This window comes from Moschus berezovskii, chromosome 4 (genome assembly GCF_049115385.1).
Source record: "Moschus berezovskii isolate FMDL1 chromosome 4, NW_MosBer_1.0, whole genome shotgun sequence".
In the NCBI taxonomy this organism is placed as follows: Eukaryota; Metazoa; Chordata; class Mammalia; order Artiodactyla; family Moschidae; genus Moschus; species Moschus berezovskii.
Window position 1 is genome coordinate 5,127,329 of NC_142463.1, and position 21,464 is coordinate 5,148,792.

The 21,464-nt window shown below is 49.3% G+C and overlaps 1 protein-coding gene across 7 annotated transcripts in view; it reads right to left on the reverse strand.

Annotated features, from left to right (window-relative positions):
- Positions 1–21,464, reverse strand: part of AGAP1 (ArfGAP with GTPase domain, ankyrin repeat and PH domain 1) — a 570,436-nt gene that overhangs the window by 259,097 nt on the left and 289,875 nt on the right. For all 7 annotated transcript variants that reach the window (XM_088835100.1, XM_088835099.1, XM_088835098.1 and 4 more), the window contains exon 9: positions 20,742–20,834. In XM_088835100.1, coding sequence (XP_088691226.1) covers positions 20,742–20,834 — 93 coding nt within the window. The remainder of the gene's footprint in view (positions 1–20,741; positions 20,835–21,464) is intronic.

Here is a 21,464-nt window from a genome sequence, read left to right on the forward strand (position 1 = left end):
TGTTCCAGCGCAGGTGTATCGGTTGTAAGCAATGCACCTGTGTGGTCCTGGCTGTTGATGGTGAAGGACTCTGTGGGGAAAGATTATGTTAGAACTGTCTGTACTTTCAGCTGAGTTTTGCTGGGAATTGGAAACTTCTCTAAAAATATCAAATCTACTAATGAAGAAGAGGAAGAGGAGGAGGAAGAAAAGAAGAGTGAAATGCTGGTGTGTGTCCCACTCTGTGTGACCCCACGGACTGCAGCCCGCCAGGCTCCTCTGTCCATGGGGTTCTCCAGGCAAGGATACTGGAGCAGGTTGCCAGTTCCTATTACAGGACAGTGAATATAGTTCCCTATGCCATACAGTAGGACCTTCTTTGTTATCTATTTTATATTTAGTAGTGTGTATGTGTTAATTTTTACCAGTGGATCTCTGAAATATCCAAAGATTGCTGAAATGGACACTTTGAGAGAGGAACAAGGAAGGGATCTGACCACTTTGATGCCCTCAGACCAGAACCCTACCTGGACTTCCTTGCACTGGAGGGAAAGTGATGCTTACTGGTGAAGGACAGCACATCTTTCCTCATGGAGATTTCCAAATACAAAGATAAACAAAATCTGCTAAATAATGAAATAACCTTGCTCTTGTTGTTCAGTTGCTGAGTCCTGTCCGACTCTTTGTGACCCCACGGACTGCAGCACGCCAGACTTCCCTGCCCTTTGCTATCTCCCAGAGTTTGCTCAAACTCATATCCACTGAGTCAGTGATGCCATCCAACCATCTCATCCTCTGTCATCCCCTTCTCCTCCTGCCTTCAGTCTTTCCCAGCATCAGGGTCTTTTCCAGTGAGTCGGTTCTTCCCATCAGGTGGCCAAAGTATCTGCTTCAGCATCAGTCCTTCCAATGAACATTCAGGGTTGATCTCCTTTAGAATTGACTGGTTTGATCTCCTTGCAGTCCAAGAGACTCTCAAGAGTCTTCTCCAGCACAATTCGAAACCATCAAATACAAGTAATTTAAGAAGCACACCGATCCTCCCTGGCCACCAAGAAGGCCGACTCCAGCGCCGTCTCCTGGTGTCTTCAAGAAATGCCCAGAGCCCGGTGTTTCCTCGTCCACCTTCCTGGGCGCCTGCTCTGTCCTTGGCCTCCTTCCTGGGTCGGATCACAATGGCCTTGCACTGGTAACTACTCCCAGCTCTCCTGCCTCTGTGGGTCAAGAAGGGAAGTACCCTGGCTATCCCCGGGGGAGCTCTGCTGTCCAAGGTCCTGCCCCCAGGCTTCTTACTGTTTGCAGAGAAAGTGTCCAGGTAGCTGTCAACAGAGACTACTTGCCTTTTCCTGAAGCGCCTCCCCGCCACCAATTCTCCACGCCACGTGTTCCCTCTGCCTTCCCCAGGTCCTGCAGGGACATGTGGTCACCTCACACGTGACTCTTGGGAAGCCTCACAGAAAGCTTATGTCCCGGCATTCACCATTCCCCAGCTGTGTGACATTGAACAAGGGCCTTAACTGCTCTGAGCAGGGATTCTAAAATGTGGATCATCCTGTTATCTCCACAAGGAGGTGGTAAGAATTGAAATTTTCCATTCAATAAATATTTATTGAGAGCTTACTTCCTGTAGGGTCTTGGAATAAACCAGTGGCCAAAGAAATTTTTTTAAAAAAAATGTCCTGACCTCAAAGCATTTACTTCTATGGACTGACACCTGCATGGTAAGTTGAGGGCCTGGCACACAAGGACATGCCTTCTGGGTTAGCTTTTATTTCACTCATCTCAGACTATTACCTCTCTGGCAAATCTTGTGCCTGAGAATATCCCTGCCCATTATTTCCCAGAAACTTGAGAACAAATAAAAAAACACTGGTTCCCAGAAAAGCAAAATTCAGGGTCACTACCTATGCTTACTTTTCTTTGGGGTGTGTACATGCATGCTAAGTTGCTTCAGTCGTGTCCGACTCTTTGCGACCCTATGGACTGTAGCCCACCAGGCTCCTCTCTCCATGGGATTTTCCAGGCAAGATTACTGGAGTGGGTTGCCAGGCACCCCCTCCAGGGGATCTTCCCGACCCAGGAATCAAACCAGCGTCTCTTAAATCTCCTGCATTGACAGGTAGGTTCTTTACCACTAGTGCCACCTGGGAAGCCCTTCTTTGGGGGCACTTGTCCTAATTCGGTCAAACACACCACCTTGTTGTGTAAATACAACCTTGGGTCATCAGTACCCAAGGTGGCCTGGGTAAGCTTTGGGGACTGCGAGGCACCTGCCCCCAGGAGGAATCCTCTGAACCTCTGGCATTTTTGATTCCTAGAAACTTCTATAGAGGGAGGGCATCCCCCAAAAGATATTAGCAACCCCTGACCTGGCCCTCTGCATTGGCGTTGGACAGAGCGACACTGCTATCTGCAAGGCTTATGCTTCTCAAACACTCTGACAGATCTTTGAGTGCAAGCAAGTGATTTTCAAGGAAAATACTCCATGACAAATCTTGGAAGCACAATCCAACCCCTCTGACATGATTTAGCGACAAATCTTATTCTTAGAGGGGCAGCCGGCCAGGTACCCACTTCCCAGCTCACAGGCAGCACAGGAAGGGGTCAGTACTCCAGCTGTTCCTTTGGGGGCCAAGGCAAAGTATCCTGGCAGACCAAAGAACTTTTCAAAGTCATTGATAAGGCTCATTAATGTATCAAAATGTCACCTACTCAATGTGAACCATTAAAAATTATTAGCACAAGCATTAGTAGAAATAGTCATTAAAGTGCAGAAATATCACAGAGAAATATTTGTCACCTTGGAGCTTCAGCTCCAGCACTGACTTCCTGCTCCAAAACCCTCCCCCTGGGGTGGCAGGAGATGTGCCCTATGGTCTCAGCCCAAGATGCTCAGGTCCGAGCCCTCCTACAGCCTGGGGTTTGCAAAGTCCTCACCTTCACTTGAAATCACGGCACAAGCAAGGTCAGCCTGCTGGAGAACCAAATTTCATTCAAACATTTGGAGACATAAAATCTATAATTTAACTGATAAATCATAGGAAACATTTATAAAATCGATAACTAATAAGAACCTGTTGTATTGCCCAGGAACTTGACTCAGTACTTTATAATGACCTGTATGGGAAAAGAATCTTGGGAAAAAAAGGTGGTCTGTGTATACGTCTAACTGATTCAGTTTGCTGGACGCCTGAGACTAACACAAACTTGCAAGTCAACTATACTTTAATGTTGTGTATACACACACACACACACATTAAAAAAGGAAATATTCACATGGAAGACATGCTTATGCATTAGAAGAAAAGTTCAGTTCAGTCCGGTCACTCAGTCGTGTCCGACTCTTTGCGATCCCATGGACTGCAGCACGCCAGGCCTTTCTGTCCATCACCAACTCCTGGAGTTTATCCAAACTCATGTCACATACATTTTCACATAAAAATGTTTACAGTGGTGTCCTTCTAATAATCCCTCAAGGGGATTTTCTCTTCTGTGCAACTTGAGGAGAGAGAAAGACAAACCCGGACTGCAGGCCAGCCCAGGGTTCTGAGACTCCCCCCACCCATCCCCCCACCTGAGGGTCCACGGCGGGATTCCTGCTTTCCTCTCCAAGGGAACCACCATTGGGTTCTCTGCAGAGGGAAGGCGGGTGGATCTAACTCAATCGAGGTTAGTGGTATCGAGGGAGCCCCCGTGTGTGTGCTCAGTTGTGTCTGACTCTGCGACCCTGTGGTCTGCAGCCTGCCCGGCTCCTCTGTCCATGGGATTTTCCAGGCAAGAATACTGGAGTGGGTTTGGGAGAACCATTGTTTCTGGGGTTATGAAGCTCAATGTTGGTGTGTCTGAATCAATCTGTAGACAAAAGTCATGGGCCCCCTGCGTAGGAGCTTTCATGAAGTAACTGCCAGGAGAGCTAGTTCCATGAGAAGACACTTAAGCGATGAGGAGCAGAGATGTGGAGATGGAGGAAGAAACAATAGGACCCAAGTGCATGATGATGAGGCTGGACTTTGTGGGTCCCGGATAAACCAGATTATGAGAAAAATGCCCACAGTCCCAGCCGGGGGTAGCTAGGAGGAGTCTATCTGAGTGAAGAGCAGTGCTCCTCTGTCCACTGGAGCCAAGAACTAGTCAAGCAACCGTCTCACCTGCGGGGGTGGGGACCACGTGAGCCTAGTAACTTAGCCTGCGAGTCTCCCTTATTCCTGGTGCACTTATAGTCGCAGCGGCTTCTAAACATCAGATCAGTCCTTCCCAGGTGGCGCTAGTGGTAAAGAATTCACTTGACTAACTGAAAGTGCTCAGCTGTGTCCGGCTCTTTGCAACCACATGGACTATACAGTCCATGGAATTCTCCAGGCCAGAATACTGGAGTAGGTAGCCTTTCCCTTCTCCAGGGGATCTTCCCAACCCAGGGATCGAACCCAGGGCTCCCGCATTGCAGGTGGATTCTTTACCAGCTGATCACAAGGGAAGTCCAAAATACTGGAGTGGGTAGCCTATCCCTTCTCCAGTGGATCTTCCCGACCCAGGAATCGAACTGGGGTCTCCTGCATTGCAGGAGGATTCTTTACCAACTGAGCTATCAGGGAAGTCCAAAAGGGAGATGTGAAAGTCAGATTAAACATTACTATTTACTGTATACACTGACAAACACACAAATATACTTAACTTGGTAAGTGAGCAACTGTACCAAATTTATAAAGAATTAGATGCAATGCTAAACGCAAACATCTTTTGCTTTTCCTAACCAAAAACAAAATACTACCATTTATTTTTCAGAGCAGACATTGAAATAAACACCAACTGCCCTAAGCTGAGCAAACTGTCATGACATTTATATGTGCAGGGGATCGTGGAGGAAGGAAGGGCGGGGCAATAGAAGAAAATAACAGATGGACCTAAAATTAATACACTGATATGTATTTTTTTTAGAAAGTCATTTATGGTACTTTTCAGGCCATAAGCACAACCAACAAGATGTTAAAAATGTGTTCTCAAGCAGATACATTTTAATGCAATTATGTATATAAACTACTTTGCTTTTTCTTTCCTCACATACCACACATAATCACTTTAATTATCATTTTTGGAGGCTGAATAATGTTCTGTCATGTCGATGAACCATGATTTACTAAACCAAATCGTTGGATTAAAAAAAATATATGTTCTTTGAAACGAGGCCAAGGCCACCATTGCTGACAGCTGTCCAAAGGGCGGTCAGTGCTTCTTTCAAAAATCTAGAAGGATTACAGCGCCTGCCCCCTTCACAGAAGCAGCAGAAATATGTGCATCCACCCCAGAGTCCTTCCCCATCTGTCAACGAGCAGGCAGGGAGGGGGCGGCCACGACATGGGAAGCCAGGCCCCAGAGGCTCCCCCTGCCAACCGAGGGCTCATGGAGCTCTTCTCAGAGACACGCTCAATTTCAACGCAGAGAAACAGGTCTCATTTTCTTCTCATATCATTTCTAGGAGCAATCTGCACCCGTCTACAAATAGTGTTTTGTACGGTTATTCTTGCTGAATTGCGAACAATAAGAAAAGACTTTCATAAATCAACTCTGTGGAATCTCTTCCTCTGTTGATAATAAAAAGAGGGTTTCCATTAGGAAACAAACAAACGACAAAAACCAGGGAAGCCTCCCTCCAACACAGGACATAAAAACATGCTTCCCTTTTGTTGAGATGATCCAGTCCCGGGAATGCACGGGTTATCATGATACCATGATGAGTACACATCAAACAACAATAAGCCTGATGTGTTGACGGCAGATTTGTTGTTGTTGTTGTTCTGCAAATATGAATGTGGGCAGTCTTATGTGAGGACGTATCTGATCTAAGTGAGAAAAATATTTTTATTGCTGTGGGAATAGTCACTGTTAACTGAACACAGCAACAAAAAAAGGAGGGAAAAAAGAGCAGGCAGGCCCGAGGGAATCACCAAATCAATTAACAAGTAACTCGGGAACTAATTTCTATATTGCCTCTCAGCACAAAATCGTATCTTTAATTTCTCCTGCAATAAGCAGCTCTACAATGATCCTAGCACACAGTGCCGCGGTAAATGAGTTCACAAGGATCTCTTTTTGATTGGCTCGACAACATTATTTCTTCACAGTTCAATGCTACTGTAGCCAAGTGCTCTGAAATATTTAATTATACTGGTAGCTACCAGTTACCAATTTGCAAGACCCACAGTGAGGACTGTACATTTTAAAGAACTAGTAATCAACTAATTAAAACCACAGTGAATTCCAGATACTCCAATTACAAACAACTGCTGTGGAATACACTTAGAGAACGCCAGAGGAGACCGTGCAGAAGGACTGGCTGTACGTGGAGCGCGGACGCCCCCACCAAAGACCTCGCTGCGCTGGAGCTGTGTGGAAAAAGCATCTGCATGCACCCCTGGGTGTTGTCCTGGGCCTGGATTTTTAGTATAACGTGGGAAGCCCAGTGGTAGACGTGGCCATGCGGTGTGAAGACCACAGGTTTCCGAAAGAAGCAGATTTGGGTTTGCACTTGGCCTCTCACTGGCTTCATGAACCCAGGCAAGCTGAGCCTCAGCTTTCTCATCTATAAAACGTGAAGAGTAACAGCGCACAGCCTCCTGGGACGCTGGACAAGCAGGGAGGCTGCTGAATAAATGCGCGCACACACACACACACACACACACGGTTCTCATTGGGGACCAAGTCCCTTTAAATGCAATTCTTTTTATTTCTTCTCTTCCTCCTTTTAAAAACAGTCAGATCAAACAGTATGAAACGGAAAGAGCCAACGTAGAAAAACATGGCCAGTCACAATACAATCATAATATCTGCAAACATTTTTATTATTATTATTTTTTCCTTCACAAAAAAAGCTCCAAGGAAGAAGAAAATGCCCAAGATGTTATGTTAACAGTGGAAAGGACCTCGGAGTAAGCATCCTGCCACATACTAAAGTGGTGCCTTAGGTAAGTCATTCAACCTTCTTGGGACTCAGTTTCCCTATCAGTAAAATGGAGATGGCTTCTAGCTTAAAAAAAACAAAACCCCAAAAAACAGTATATCTGTTGTGCTAAGACACTGTAATTCTAGGACCCACCCAAGAAGAGCATCTGGTTATCTGGGCAAAAATGGGATGACCACAGCAAAAAATAACTCTTATGGCTAACATACATAATTAGCAAGCTAATATATTATATAAATACATGCTGCTGCTGCTGAGTCACTTCAGTCGTGTCCGACTCTGTGTGACCCCATAGACGGAAGCCCACCAGGCTCCCCCGTCCCTGGGATTCTCCAGGCAAGAACACTGGAGTGGGTTGCCATTTCCTTCTCCAATGTGTGAAAGTGAAAAGTGAAGTCGCTCAGTCGTGTCCGACCCCTAGCGACCCCACAGACTGCAGCCTACCAGGCTCCTCCATCCATGGGATTTTCTAGGCAAGAGTACTGGAGTGGCTTGCCATATGCACATCAATACATATATAAATATACACACTTAGACTCTTCATTCTCTGAGATAAATTGGTGGTCTGGTGATTGAATCGCTGAGTCGGGCCCTACTCTTGCAAGCCCAGGGACTGTAGCCCGCCAGACTCCTCTGTCCACAGGAATTCTCCAGACAAGAACACTGGAGTGGGTTGCCATGCCCTCCTCCAGGGGACCTTCCTGACCCAGGGGTCGAACCCAGATCTCCTGTACTACAGGCAGATTCTAAACTGACCGAGCCACCAGGGAAGCCCAGATAAACTACTGAATAAAAATATATAAACATTCAATTTTCCAGCAAAATATGATAGGGAACAAACCCAAACAGACCTTGGTTGGAGTGGTTCCCTTTGAAAAGCTTCCTTCCTACTTTGTACCAACCTGGCACAAAGTCAGATTCCAGCAGCACTCACAGCAGAGCTGTGGTCTGATAAACACAATGACAAGTTTTTAAATGAAAGACACTGACAGCGATTGGTCACCCCTTAGGATTTGTTGAGAACTGACCATGTGCCTGCCTCCCAAGCCTCTGGTCAGCCTTGGGTCTGGAAGCTGCCCCCCACGCTCAGACCTGTCTCGCCAGGCCACTCACACTCCCAACCCCGCGGCTGCTCCTCTCCCGGTCCCCTCTAGCTCCTCCTCAAAGGTCCAGTGCAGTTCAGTCGCTCAGTCGTGTCCAACTCTTTGCCACCCCATGGACTGTAGCAAACCAGGCCTCCCTCTCTATCACCAAATCCAGAGCTTACTCAAACTCACGTCCATCGAGTTAGTGATACCATCCAACCATCTCATCCTCTGTCATCCCCTTCTCCTCCCGCCGTCAATCTTTCCCAGCACCAGGGTCTTTTCCAACGAGGGTCCAGCAAATTTCAACTGAAATTTCAGCTTAAAGGTCCAGCAAGTTTCAAAACTTTCCCCTTTTCCCCCTTCCCCTCAACACGGAGGGGCTAAAACAAGCACTTAATTGGTTTTCAGAAGGTAAATCAATGGAAAACTAAAAACAGAAGAGGACGAAGAAGAAAAAAAATCACACCAGGACAATCTTAGCTGTCCTTTCTTGCAGGCGATGAAATATTTTTGAGTTGTACATATTATGACATTGAAAGGGTCAGTACCAGGCTTCCCTGGTGCTTCAGCGGTAAAGAATCCACCTGGCCAATGCAGGAAACGTGGGTTTGACCCCCGGTCCGGGAAGATCCCACCTGCCGTGGAGCAGCAAAGCCCAGGCGCTACCACTACTGAGCTTGTGTTCTGGACCCCGGGAGCCACGACTAACAAGTCCACGGGCCGTATCTACTGAAGCCCGGGCTCCCGAACCAGGGGAGCCACCGCGATGAGAAGCCCTCAGACCACAGCAAAGAGTAGCCCCCACCCACCACAACAGTGAAGACCCAGCACGGCCGGGAATAAGGAAATAATTCTTAAAAAGCGTGAGTCACTCAGTCGTGTCCAGCTCTTTGCTGCTCCACAGACTACAGCACGCCAGCCTCCTCTGTCCATGGGATTCTCCAAGAACACTGGAGTGGGTTGCCATGCCCTGCTCCAGGGGATCTTCCCGACCCAGGGACTGAACCCACGTCTTTCTGTGTCTCCCGCACTGCAGGTAGATTCTTTACCCCCTGAGCCACCAAGATAGGGTCGTGTAAACTGTTCACATTAGGGGGAGCCAGGTGCAGTGTGTGTGGGAACTCACAGTATGATTTCTTACAGCTTTCCCACATATCTAAAATTATTTCTCAATAAAAATTAAAAATTTTAAAGTTCTCCTTTAATCCTACACCACATTTACTTGTTTGTGTTCCTATTCATCCAGTTTTAAGCCAAGTGGACATAAATTCTCATGTGCTAATTATGATAAATACAGTTTCATGCTTTCACTTAGTATTTTCTGAACACTGTTCACACTTCTAAAGAGCCTTGAAACTGGCCATTCTAGAGGCTGTATATCCTGCTACCATTGAGGTGACAGTCACTGATTTAACTCCTTGCCTGTTGAGTATTTTTAGTTCCCAGGGTCTTAATATTATAAATAAACCTGCTGTGAACATTTTTGTACCTTAAAGTTTTTCCCCTTTCTCCTGGTGACTTATCCTCTTGGAATGAATTTCTAGAAGAGCAGTTACGGGGACACAGCAGATCCACCCTTTGTCCTTTCTATGCCGCTAGTTTATGCTCCAAGAGGGCCGGGCCACGTTTCAGTGACACAGCAATGCATTGCTAAAATTCTGTATTTTCCTAATTTTTGCTAAGACCAGGGTTTTACCACATTTTTATTAACTATAAGCCTAAGTACAAGATGATTTCTCATTGTTTTAAATTTCTAATACTTGACGTATGAGCAGAGAAAGGCGGCATGCCCATCCACATTTATTTCCTTCTTGCGGATCTTCATTTCTGAATCATCCCCTATACCTCACTCACATCCCCAGTGGCATGCTGGCGCAGGTGGCACATGCTTCCAGAACATTCTTTGTTTTACATATTAAAAACAATACAAATTATTTTTCTACAGAACTTCTTGAGGATAAACATATCCTTGTTTGGGGGGGCGCGAATTGCAATCACAAAGGCTATGGCTGATGTAGACTGAATGACGGGGCAAAAATCTGGCAGATGCGGAAACAGTCGAGTTAAAATTTGTGGGTTTGAATTGAAACCATTTTTATAAACAAAATTACATAACGAAGACATTTATTTAGATGAACTTTCTTCTGCAGTGAAAGTTTTAGAAGAAGCCAGCTTTCTAAAATCATCCTGATCATTGACAAAGCTTTCACATTTTGAAGATTCAAAGGTGTACCTCTTGTGCTACACCTAAATAGAGTTGCTGATGTACAGGAATCAGTTAAATTAAGAGAAAGATTAAAATTTATTCTGTATCTTAAAATCTAACAGTGTAGGAAGACCTCTCCGATGTAGCACACTCTTTGAAAGAAACATGATGCTGTTTCAGGGAAAGAAAAACACCTTACATTACGGACCTACTCCATCTACTTTACATACACTTGCTGAGCTACTTGCCCTGCCCTGTGGACGCCCAGGAGAGACCATCAGAGGGCATGCCCCCACTTACCCCCACCCCACCCCGCCTGGCGCCAAAGTACGCGGGAGCAGAGGGCATGAAAGATGCACGTGTCCACGAGGCAGGGAAGACAGAGCAAAATCCCAAGACCTGACGAGGTATCAGGGCCGCGAGGAGAGGGGACGCTGCAGCTCCTGGAACGGAACGCACATGAAGTGGGCCCTGAGGACAGGCAGGCTGTAAGAAGCACAGACTGAGGGGCCAACCAAAGCTGGGGGTTCAACGTGTACGAGGAGGGAAGGGAAGGAACCCCGAGGGACCCCCGATGCCCGGCCATCTGGTGATGCTGGCACCTCTCGTGAGCCGGTCCCTCTCTGGGCCTGCAGGTGACCTTGATGCAGCTGAGCCCAAGGACTGCAGTTGGTCCAGGTGCCAGACAGCACATGCTTTAGAGGACAGCTCCCCATAAACACCTTGCCCTGCTGGAACCCCTCAAGGAGGACACCATGATGTGACCTTTAGCCTGGTCTAGTAAAGATGGTCAGTGGAGGCACAGATTCAATCAGGGGCGGATGGCAAAGGCTCTTGTGGCCACACATGCTAGATGATTCCGGGGTGTGAACCCCACCTCTGCGCTCACAGCTCAGTAACCTTGGCAGGGTGACCCGACCTCCCTAGGCGCAGGACGCCTCATCTGTCATGGGCAGAAAGTTGTGCCTGAGGTTAGCTGAGAATTAAGTGAGGTCGTGTGACTAAAGCATCTAACACAGTAACTAATCCAGAGTAAGAGCCCAAGAGGACTGTCAGCATTCTTATTATAAACTTAACACATCAACGACCTGGTCGATTGTAACCGCTCTCTAAGCAGAAGGAAACATTAGCGAATAAACGGAGCAGGGTGTGGTTCTGACTGAATTGGGGAAGACTAGCTTTGGGCAGGCACTGAGATTTAATAGTGTTTTATTTGAAGTACAGCTGATTTACAGTGTGTTAGTTCCAGGCGTGCAACACAGGGATTCAGTTACACACACACTGAGATTTAATAGTGTTTTATTTGAAGTATAGCTGATGTACAGTGTGTTAGTTCCAGGCGTGCAACACACACACACACACACACACACACACACTCCTGTTTAGATTCTTTTACTCTATAGTGTCACTCCAAAATTCTGAGTATAATTCCCTGTGTTGTACAGTAGGCCTTGGGTGATCTGGTTTAGATACAGTAGTGAATATCCAGGCTTCCCTGGGAGCTCAGCTGGTAAAGAATCCACCTGCAATGCAGGTTTGATTCCTGGGTCCAGAAGATCCCCTGGAGAAGGGATAGGCTACCCATTCCAGCCTTCTTGGGTTTCCCTGGTGGCTCAGCTGGTAAAAGAATCCACCTGCAATGTGGGAGACCTGGGTTCAATCCCTGGGTTGGGAAGATCCCCTGGAGAAGGGCATGGCAACCCACTCCAGTATTCTTGCCTGGAGAATCCCATGGACGGAGGAGCCTGGGGAGCCGTGAAGTCCGTGGGGTCACAGAGAACGGGGCCCAACAGAGTGACGAAGCACAGCACAGTGTGTATCTGTTGCCCCTAAACTCCGAATTTATCCATCTCTCCCTCTTTCCCCTGGGGTACCACAAGTTTGTTTTCTGTGTCTGTGAGTCTATTCCTGTTTTGTAAGTAAGTTCACTTGTAACACGTTTTTAAATCCTACATATAGGTGGTATCATATGGTACTGGTCCTTCTCTGTCGGACTTATTTCACTTAGTATGATAATCTCCAGGCCCATCCACATTGCTGACAATGGCGTTATTTCACTCCTTTTTATGCCTGAGTAACATTCCATTGAATACATGCACATCTTTTTTAACCATTCACCGCTGATGGACATAAAACATGACATTTTGACAGCCAGTGTGATTCTTCCTGCCAGAAAGCAAGGTGCTCACTTGTTTCAGACTTTCTATTCACAAAGAACGAAATCCAAGCTGTGTCGCTTCAGCTGTGTCCACCTCTTTGCGGCGCTATGGACCATAGCCCGCCAGGCTCCTCTGGCCAAGGGACTCTCCAGGCAAGAATACTGGAGTGGGCTGCCATGCCCTCCTCCAGGGGATCTTCCCGACCCAGGGATCGAACCTGCAGCTCTTATGACTCCTGCATTGGCAGGCGCATCCTTTACCACTAGCGCCGCCTGGGAAGTTGGCCGTAACAGTCATAAGATGCACTGTGAGAGAGGGAGCCCCAGGCGGAGCGAAAGGGGACATTTCTTTCCTGCGGGATGAGGGCTTCTCACTGCGGTGGTCACTCCTGTTGCAGAGCACAGGCTCCAGGGATTGTGGGCTTCAGTAGGTGCAGCTCACAGGCTCCAGAGCACTGGCCCAATAGTTGTGGGTCACAGGCTAAGCCTCTGCAAGGCAGGTGGCATCTTCCCAGACCAGGGCTTGAACCTGTGTCCCCTGCACGGGCAGATGGATTCGTTCCCATGAGACAACCAGAGAAGAACCCTCCTTAATAGTGTATAAAGTGCTTCATCTGTATCACCTTGTATTATCCTACTGCAGCCCTTCTGACCAAGGGAAGGATTAGGTTAAACTGTTCTGTAGACTTACACATAAACTGTGGCTTTGTATTTTATGGTCGATGTCATTTCTTGCACCATTTTGAGCATTTTGTACAGACCACGCTGCCATCCACCTACACGGGCCAAAGCGTCAGGGGGCCATGGAGGGTCTGCCCTCTCATGGCAGACGGACGAAGGGAAGTTCCCACCGAGGCATCCAGACTTTCCACAGTGTTCTGCCAATGACGCTGTGATGGCTGAGGAGCCAGATGAAAAGCATGTGATGCCCCCACCTGACCCATTAAATTAATCATCGTAATTGGCGACGTCTGCCGGGATCCAGGCTGGATGTGGTCCTCCCCGGGCGCTGTGCACCCAAGTGAGGTAAATTAGGTTTCAGGGCGCCAGGTCGGCGTCAGCAAATTACCTGCTTCTGGGGAGCGGACCGGGCCCCGGTGGGTGCAGGCAGAGCTGATTTGCCACAAGGGTGAGCAACGTCTTCTCAGGTGCCCAGGGGCCCCGCTGTGGTCAGGGGCAAGCAGGAGCCCCGTGGACGCGGCCCCGCGTGTCCGCGGAGAAGGGCAGGGGACTTCTGCGGTCAGGGGCAAGCAGGAGCCCCGTGGACGCAGCCTCACGTGTCCGCGGAGAAGGGCAGGGCCGCCCCTTTCTTTCCCATCCAGTCTCTCTACAGTTTCATCTTGCTCACCAACCTTGCTCCCTCTGTGAAAGCAGATGATGGCCGGATGCCTGACCAACTGGCTGGGAGCGGTGTCAGGCATTCTGGGGACGTCGCAAGTGAGCGGCGTTGGTGGCTTTTATTCTGCGGACGCCACACGATCCAGCCCCTGGTGTGCGTTCCAGGTACCAGACCACGCAGGTCCGAGGCCTAGCAGCAGGCTGGCCAGGGGGTTAGCTCGAGGTTCCTTTGACTGAGTTGGTAACTGCTGCTTTCTACTCGACTGAGAATCACACACACGGATGGCTTCACGGCGGCTCGGGGTAATCGCAGGGCGCTGGAGAAGGCCAACCAGGCCTCTCTGCCTCTATGTCCTGGGAAGGGCTTCCCCACGGTTTCAGGAAAGGCTCTGTGCTCACTGGTGGATCTCTGCCCCAGAGGAGGACAAAGTCCCATCAGGGTTCAAGGCCGAAATTAAGAATTCTTTTAAAAGTCACATGAAACCACAAAGGATCTACCGTATAGCACAAGGAATTCTGCTCGACACCTGTGATAACCCATAAGAGAACAGACGAAAACAGATGGAATATATGCATACCTATAACAAGGGCTTTCCCAGCTGGCATTAGTGGTAAAGAATCCTCCTGCTAATGCAGGAGACATAATAGGCGTGGGTTCAATCCTTGGGTTGGGAAGATCCCCTGGAGGAGGGCATGGCAACCCACTCCAGTATTCTTGCCTGGAGAATCCCCGTGGACAGAGGAGCCTTGTGGGATACGGTCCATGGGGTCTCAAAGAGTCTGACACAACTGAGATGACTTAGCACGCACATGTGCGTACATATAACTGGACCACTGTGCTGTCCACCCAAAACTAACACAACACTGTAAATCGACTCTACCCCAATAAAATTTAAAAAATGAGATAAAATGCTCCCAACTTAGGTGAATAAAAAGAAAAGAAAACAAACAGAAAGTCACGTGAAGACACTTAGTGTTCGGTGTTTCCAGGGATCCCAGAAGTAAGCAGCTGACCTGGGTCTCCAGCAGCACCGCAGACCCAGGTTCCGAGAAAGTGTCCCTGGGCTGGACCAGGCAGTGCTAGGATCACACAGAGTGGGGGGCTCCCGGGCCCGCCACAGCCCCGTTCCCTGCACACACCACTCTGCCTGCATCTGTTCAAGGTCAACAGGGACTTCTTTCTTTCAAAATAGCAACCGGTGGACTAAATTAAAAAAAAAAATTCTGAAAGCAGGAAGCAAGCGGATGCGGTGTTTTGCCTCTTAATCTCTAACAGCTCTCTGAGCCTCGCCAGCACTTAAATCTCCAAGACAAAAGCCACCAGGCCAGGGGCACCCCAGCCTCACCTAGACAGGCCTGTGGGGCCCTGCTGAGGGGGTCCACGCAGACTCTGAGGGGTCCTCGCTGCAGCCGGATTTACAGGGGGGCATTTACAGTGCTCTTCTGGAGTCTCCCCACCCAACTAACCTGCGGAAGCCCACCCCTTAGGGCTCACCTGTCAAGGGGGGCTGGGGGTTGGGAGGGATCTTGACCATCAGTCTGTTTGCAGGGGAGGAAGGACAGACAGACAGAAGCGTGATAAAGCAGACAGCATTCTTCACTTTTTCACCCTCTGAAACCCCACGAGACAACACTTGATGAGGCATTTGCTTGTTTCCCTTTTGTCCTCACATACAAAAGATACACACAGGTGTTTTCAATGGTGTGAGCAGGATCAAGTGACCAAGAAGGATCATTCAGTCGCTCTGTCGTGTCTGACTCTGCGACCCCACGGACTGCTGCATGCCAGGCTTCCTGGTCCTCCACTGTCTCCTGGGGTTTGCTCAGATTCACATGCCTAGAGTCGGTGATGATATCTAACCCTCTCATCCAAGATTCTACAAATTCAAATGTTCACACTCTAGTGTGTGTTCCTGGGTGCGAGGTGAGGCCCTGAGGTCTGTGTTCTCAGGGTGAACATCAGAGGCAGGAGGAGTCCGGAAGAGAAACAGGACAGGCTGAGTATATGGACCATCATATAGAGATGAAAAAACTCGGGAGAGAGGGGAAAAAAAAAAGAGCACACAGCTGCCGTCCCCCAAACAGACCTCCCATCTGCCACCCACGATTTGCATGTCACCTTCTCCGGGCTCATTTGTACTTCATTAACTGCCATTGACTTAACAAGATTTATGCAAATGACACCATAGGAGCTCCCTAACTCCCACTGCAATCAAGTGATTATGTATGTACAACTCTCCACAGCAATGAAAAATTAATACGTGACAAGCCCACTCGCCGCTGAGCCGGGCCTCTGGCTTTTTCTTTTCCTTGCTTTCTGCTTTTACATTTCTATTCGAAGAGACCTGATCGCCATAGTTGAGGAGAAGGGGGAGACCGGGAAGAGGAGGCAGACGGAGGAGGAGGAAGAAGGAAAGGCAGACGGAGAAGAAGCAGACCTCTCTGAGAATCTCCACTGAGACTCAGAAAGGACAAAGAATGCGGAGGTGGGTCCAGGTCCTCAAAAAATGGAAGTTATTTTGCAGAAGATAAGTCACATTCTCGATGAGAAAGCTTTCATGGGAGAAGGAGGGGAGACAGGATCACTGCCCACCATCCGTGGACAGCTCCTCCCACGCTGGGCCGAGGAGAGCCTGTCTCACAGCCAACAGGCGAGCTGTAAAACGTGAGCTGGACGCGGTTAAAATAACCCACCGGAACACGCTCTGTCTGCAAAGACACGCGTCAGGCTGCTGAGCGTGCTGGAGACACGGACTCACCCATGTCCTGAACCGCCCCTGGCAAGACTCCTGTGCGCTGGGGTAGAGACAGAGCCTGTGATGATCAAAGATACCGGCCTATCCCAAAGCCACCCCTGGCCCAGCCCCACGGAGGACCCAGAGGTTCAGGAGGAGGACTTCTCTGTCTTTAGGGCCCGTGAGCTGGGGTTCGGGGCCCCAACATGCAGACCCAGTCCCAAATGGGGGCTGAGCATGGAGACAAGGGTTCAGATGCTGGTGGGAAGGACAGGCAATGGAGATGGGATGCAGGGACCCCAGGCAACCCCGGACAGAGGCGCAAGGACCCGTGTCCCTGCAGCCGTGTGGTGGTGTAGGCTATCTCAGAAGATTCTTCTCCTTGGGCACGAGCTATTTGTCTGAGGCTGGGGGCACATGTTTAATTCAAAGCATGTAACTCTGCTTCCTAAGCTTTCTTTTTTTTTCTTGGCTGTGCCGTGTCATTTGTGGGATCTCAGTTCCTCGACCAAGGATCGAACACCCTCGGCAGTAAGAGTGCAGAGCCCTAACCACTGGACTGCCAGGGAATTCCCTTCCTAAGCTTTCTGAAGGCTTCTGGCCAATGAGAAGCATAGGGTGCATGGCCTCAGGGGCCAGGTTCGAAACCCGGTCCCTCGGATTCTGAAGGGGCCTGGTCTGGAAAGCTTGCCCCACACGGATTTAATATAAAAATGAAGATAACACAGCGATGTCAACTGTGGCAATGTTGAAGGTTCAAAGAGATATTACGTGAACGTGTAGCAAATACTAAGCAGTCACTTAACTGTTCAGGCCTGCAGTGACTAGAACATTCCGGCAGGTGCTGCTCTAACTGGGCACCGTCTTCCACAATCCTCTCGCTTCATTTCTACCAGCTGATGTCATCCCTGGCAGGCTGAGGAGTCCAGACTACCTCTAAAGGTCTCTGTTCCTTTATAAAAATACAGATGAATCTGCACGTCTGTGTGCAAAGGCACATCAGCCTGTGCGGCCCATAGCAAGGCTCCGATATGGCCTGAGCATGATGAATCTGAAAATCCGGTTTTGCCAGAATCGAAAAATCCTCTCCGGCATCGCCTCATCTCAGTGTCCCAAGGGACTCGGTATTATCCAGAGCTCAATTCCCAAATGCAGAGTCCAGGGCCGGGCATGTTCTGCCTCAAGGGGACTCTGACCCGCCAGGTATGGTCTCCGGGACACGGGTTTCCCATGTGTGTATGTGGAGGCAGCTACAAGAGACAGGAGCTGGCTGGGCTGCCTGTGTCAGGATGCCCCAGGAAACCAGACCACGACTGAGGGGTAAGCTGGATTGTTCTGAACATTTCCTACTGAAAGGCTTCCCAGGACAGGATAATACCCGACTTACCCCTGACCGTCAACCTCCAGTAGCACACAGACGGACAGCCTGGCCTGTGTAGCAAGCCCTCGTGCAGAGGAGCAGGGCACAAACTGAGGGAAGGGAGGCCCCACCCACGCCAGGGACCAGTCTGACCGGGGCGGCGGCCAGCATGCCCACCCGAACCCACGGGAGACGCGATCTAGTGTTGAGTTCTGGCACCCCTGAAAGGAAATGTCCCAGGATGGATATTTTAAACGAGAGGAAAAGAGTTCAATGATTTTCCCAATTCTAGTTGAAACAGCATCAACAGAATGAAAATTACACATTAAATGGAGTAAGAGTGGAATAACAGCCTTATGTGGAGAGTTAAGTTTATATCAATAAGTGACCGCACAAAGAATAAGCAACTGTGCCTGCATCCCACAGGAGAGAAAGCCTTTCAGTTCAGTTCAGTCGCTCAGTCGTGTCCGACTCTCTGCGACCCCATGAATCATAGCACGCCAGGCCTCCCTGTCCATCGTCACCAACTCCCGGAGTTCACTCAAACTCATGTCCATCGAGTCGGTGATGCCATCCAGCCGTCTCATTCTCTGTCATCCCCGCCTCCTCCTACCCCCAATCCCTCCTAGCATCAGAGTCTTTTCCAGTGAGTCAACACGTCGCATGAGGTGGCCAAAGTATTGCAGTTTCAGCTTTAGCATCAGTCCTTCCAATGAACACCCAGGATCGATCTCCTTTAGAATGGACTGGTTGCATCTCCTTGCGGTACAAGGGACTCTCAAGAGTGTTCTCCAGCACCACAGTTCAAAAGCATCAATTCTTCAGCGATCAGCTTTCTTCACAGTCCAACTCTCACATCCATACATGACCATGGGAAAAACCATAGCCTTTCAGTTCAGTTCAGTTCAGTCGCTCAGTCTTTAGGAGCAGTCAAAACCAGATTCACAGACACGGAGGACAGACGTGCCAAGGGGGAGAGGGGAGGGGGCGCGTGTGAAGGACTGGGGGTGTGGGGTTAGCAGACACAAAGTATCACACGCGGGACAGTAAACAACAGGGCCCTGCTGAGAGCGCAGGGAACTGGGTTTAGGATCCCGTGAGAAACCAAGGTGGAAAAGGACAGACAAATATGCATATATGTATATGTATATACACACACACATGTATATATGTGTGCGTGTGTGTCGGGGGGGGTGTTTATGGGGCTTTCCAGGTGGCGCTAGTGGTAAAGAACCCAGCTGCCAGTGCAGGAGACGTAAGAAACTCGGGTTCGATCCCGGGTCGGGAAGATCTCCTGGAGGAGGAGGTGGCAACCCATTCCAATCTTCTTGTCTGGAGAGCGCCAGACAGAGGAGGGATTCCATACACAGAGGGCACACCATACGTACGGTGGTGTGCTCCGTCACTTCCGTCGTGTCCAACCCTGTGCGGCCCCGTGCACGGCAGCCCACCAGGCTCCTCTGTCTATGGGACTCTCCAAGCCGGAATTTTGGAATGGGTTGCCATCTCCTCCTCCAGGAGATCTTCCCGACCTGGGATTGAACCCGAGTTTCTTATTTCTCCTGCACTGGCAGATGGGTTCTTTACCACTAGCGCCACCTGGGAAGCCCCATAAACACACACCCCATAAACACATATGAATATATACAGACATATATATATACATACACATATAATTAAGTCACTTTGCTGTACAGCAGAAATTAAACACAGCATTGTAAATCAATTATACTTCAATTAAAAAAAAAGCGTGAACAGCAAGGAGGGAAGGAGGCTGCTCATAGTGGTTCCCGTGCCAGCCTACATATCAGTTCCCCAGTCTCTGAAGGGGTCCTGTGAAACCCCGAGGACTTCCGCCTTGGTCTCACCTGTGATGCTGGGGCCCGCCCCACACCCGCACGCCCCGTCCCCAAGTGAAGCCGTAGGTTACCTGTTTCAAGCGGAAAGACTCCAGCCCTCCTGAAGGGTGGCCAGTGCCAACATGAGCTCCTACAGGATTCGTGAACGTGTCCAGGTATCACCGCAGAGGCAGAGCTGTCACCCTGCCCAATGACTCCTCTTCCCCTTACACAGAAAACACTCGAAACCAACCGGCCTTCTTCAGCAAACTAAAAGACGGCATTTCCGGAAGCCATGCTGCTGGGCTGAACACTTTCATTTCCCTGGGAACTATCACAGCCAAATAGGTCTTGTGAATTCCCCTTTACCTTGAGACATAAAGTCATTTGGTACCCAGCTTCTGGGCTAATGAAAACCGATTCCAGGCTAGCGACATAGGCCAAAACAAATGCCTGCGTTAGAGTCCTGTTGTGTAATGAGGAAGTTTAATTAAGGCCCCACATTACAGCTGTAAATGTTCCTTTATATAATAAGGTCTAAATGAAACTGAACCTAATCAAAGTTACAATTCCTTCATTAGCAAATTACAAACAAGAGCGCACAGCTGACACACCGGCTATGATTATCACAACTAATTGCCTCGTTGTTACAAACCAGCCTGAAACCGTGTTCAGATGTCCGTCTGTGAGAGCAAATTAGGGCCACGTCGGGCAATTCCTGTGATCACAAGGGGCTCTTGTACGGGGATCTGATTTACCCCTGTCGCCTGGCGGCCAGCGGCCCAATCAAAGCCGCGCTACAAAGGCAGTCTTTGAAGCCAGCGCAGTCTCGAAACGCACTCCATATGCAGGCGGGCAGACTGCACTTCATTAGGCCTGTTGTCACATTTCCCCTCTTCTTATTCTAATGATCCTATTTTAATACACACAGGAACCTCTTCTAATTGATGTCAAGTGAGTGACTTCTACATTCATCAGCGGAGCACATCAAACAAACCTTGGCGCGCCAGCCAGCCTCACGGTGAGGAGAGACCCGGGGTGTGTCTCCGGCTACAGGGCCGGGCAGGGGGGGAAGCCGCTTTACCTGTTTAATTGGGATGGCTCGACCGCTCCCGATGCTGTCCGCCCGACTCTCCAGGCCTTTCTTCTCTTTGTCTGGGTCACTCCCTTTACGAGACTGAAAAGCAAAAATAAAGTTAGCATTTGGGGAAGGGCTGCGGTTCATAGATTGCGGAGGTGAAACCCACCTGCATAGCTTCTGCAAAATACACAAGCCCTGAAGAAGCCCTGCACAAGCTGCATGTGTACCCTCATGTACGAGCTGTGCACGTACCCCCGTGTACCAGCTGTGCATGTACCCACGTGTACCGGCTGTGTGTGTATCCACGTGTGTGAGCTGTGCGTGTACCCACGTGTACCAGCTGTGCATGTACCCACGTGTACCAGCTGTGTGTGTACCCCCGCATACCAGCTGTGCGTATACCCCTGCATACCAGCTGTGCGTGTACCCACATGTACCAGCTGTGTGTGTATCCATGTGTATGAGCTGTGTGTGTACCCACGTGTACCACCTGTGCGTGTACCCGCAGGTACCAGCTGTGCATGTACCCACATGTACCAGCTGTGCATGTACCCACATGGATGAGCTGTATGTGTACCCACATGTACCAGCTGTGTGTACCCGTGTGTACCAGTTGTGCATGTACCCATGTGTACGAGCTGTGCGTGTACCCGCACATGTGTACCGGCTGTGCGTGTACCTGCGTGTACCAGCTGTGCATGTACCCACATGGATGAGCTGTGTGTG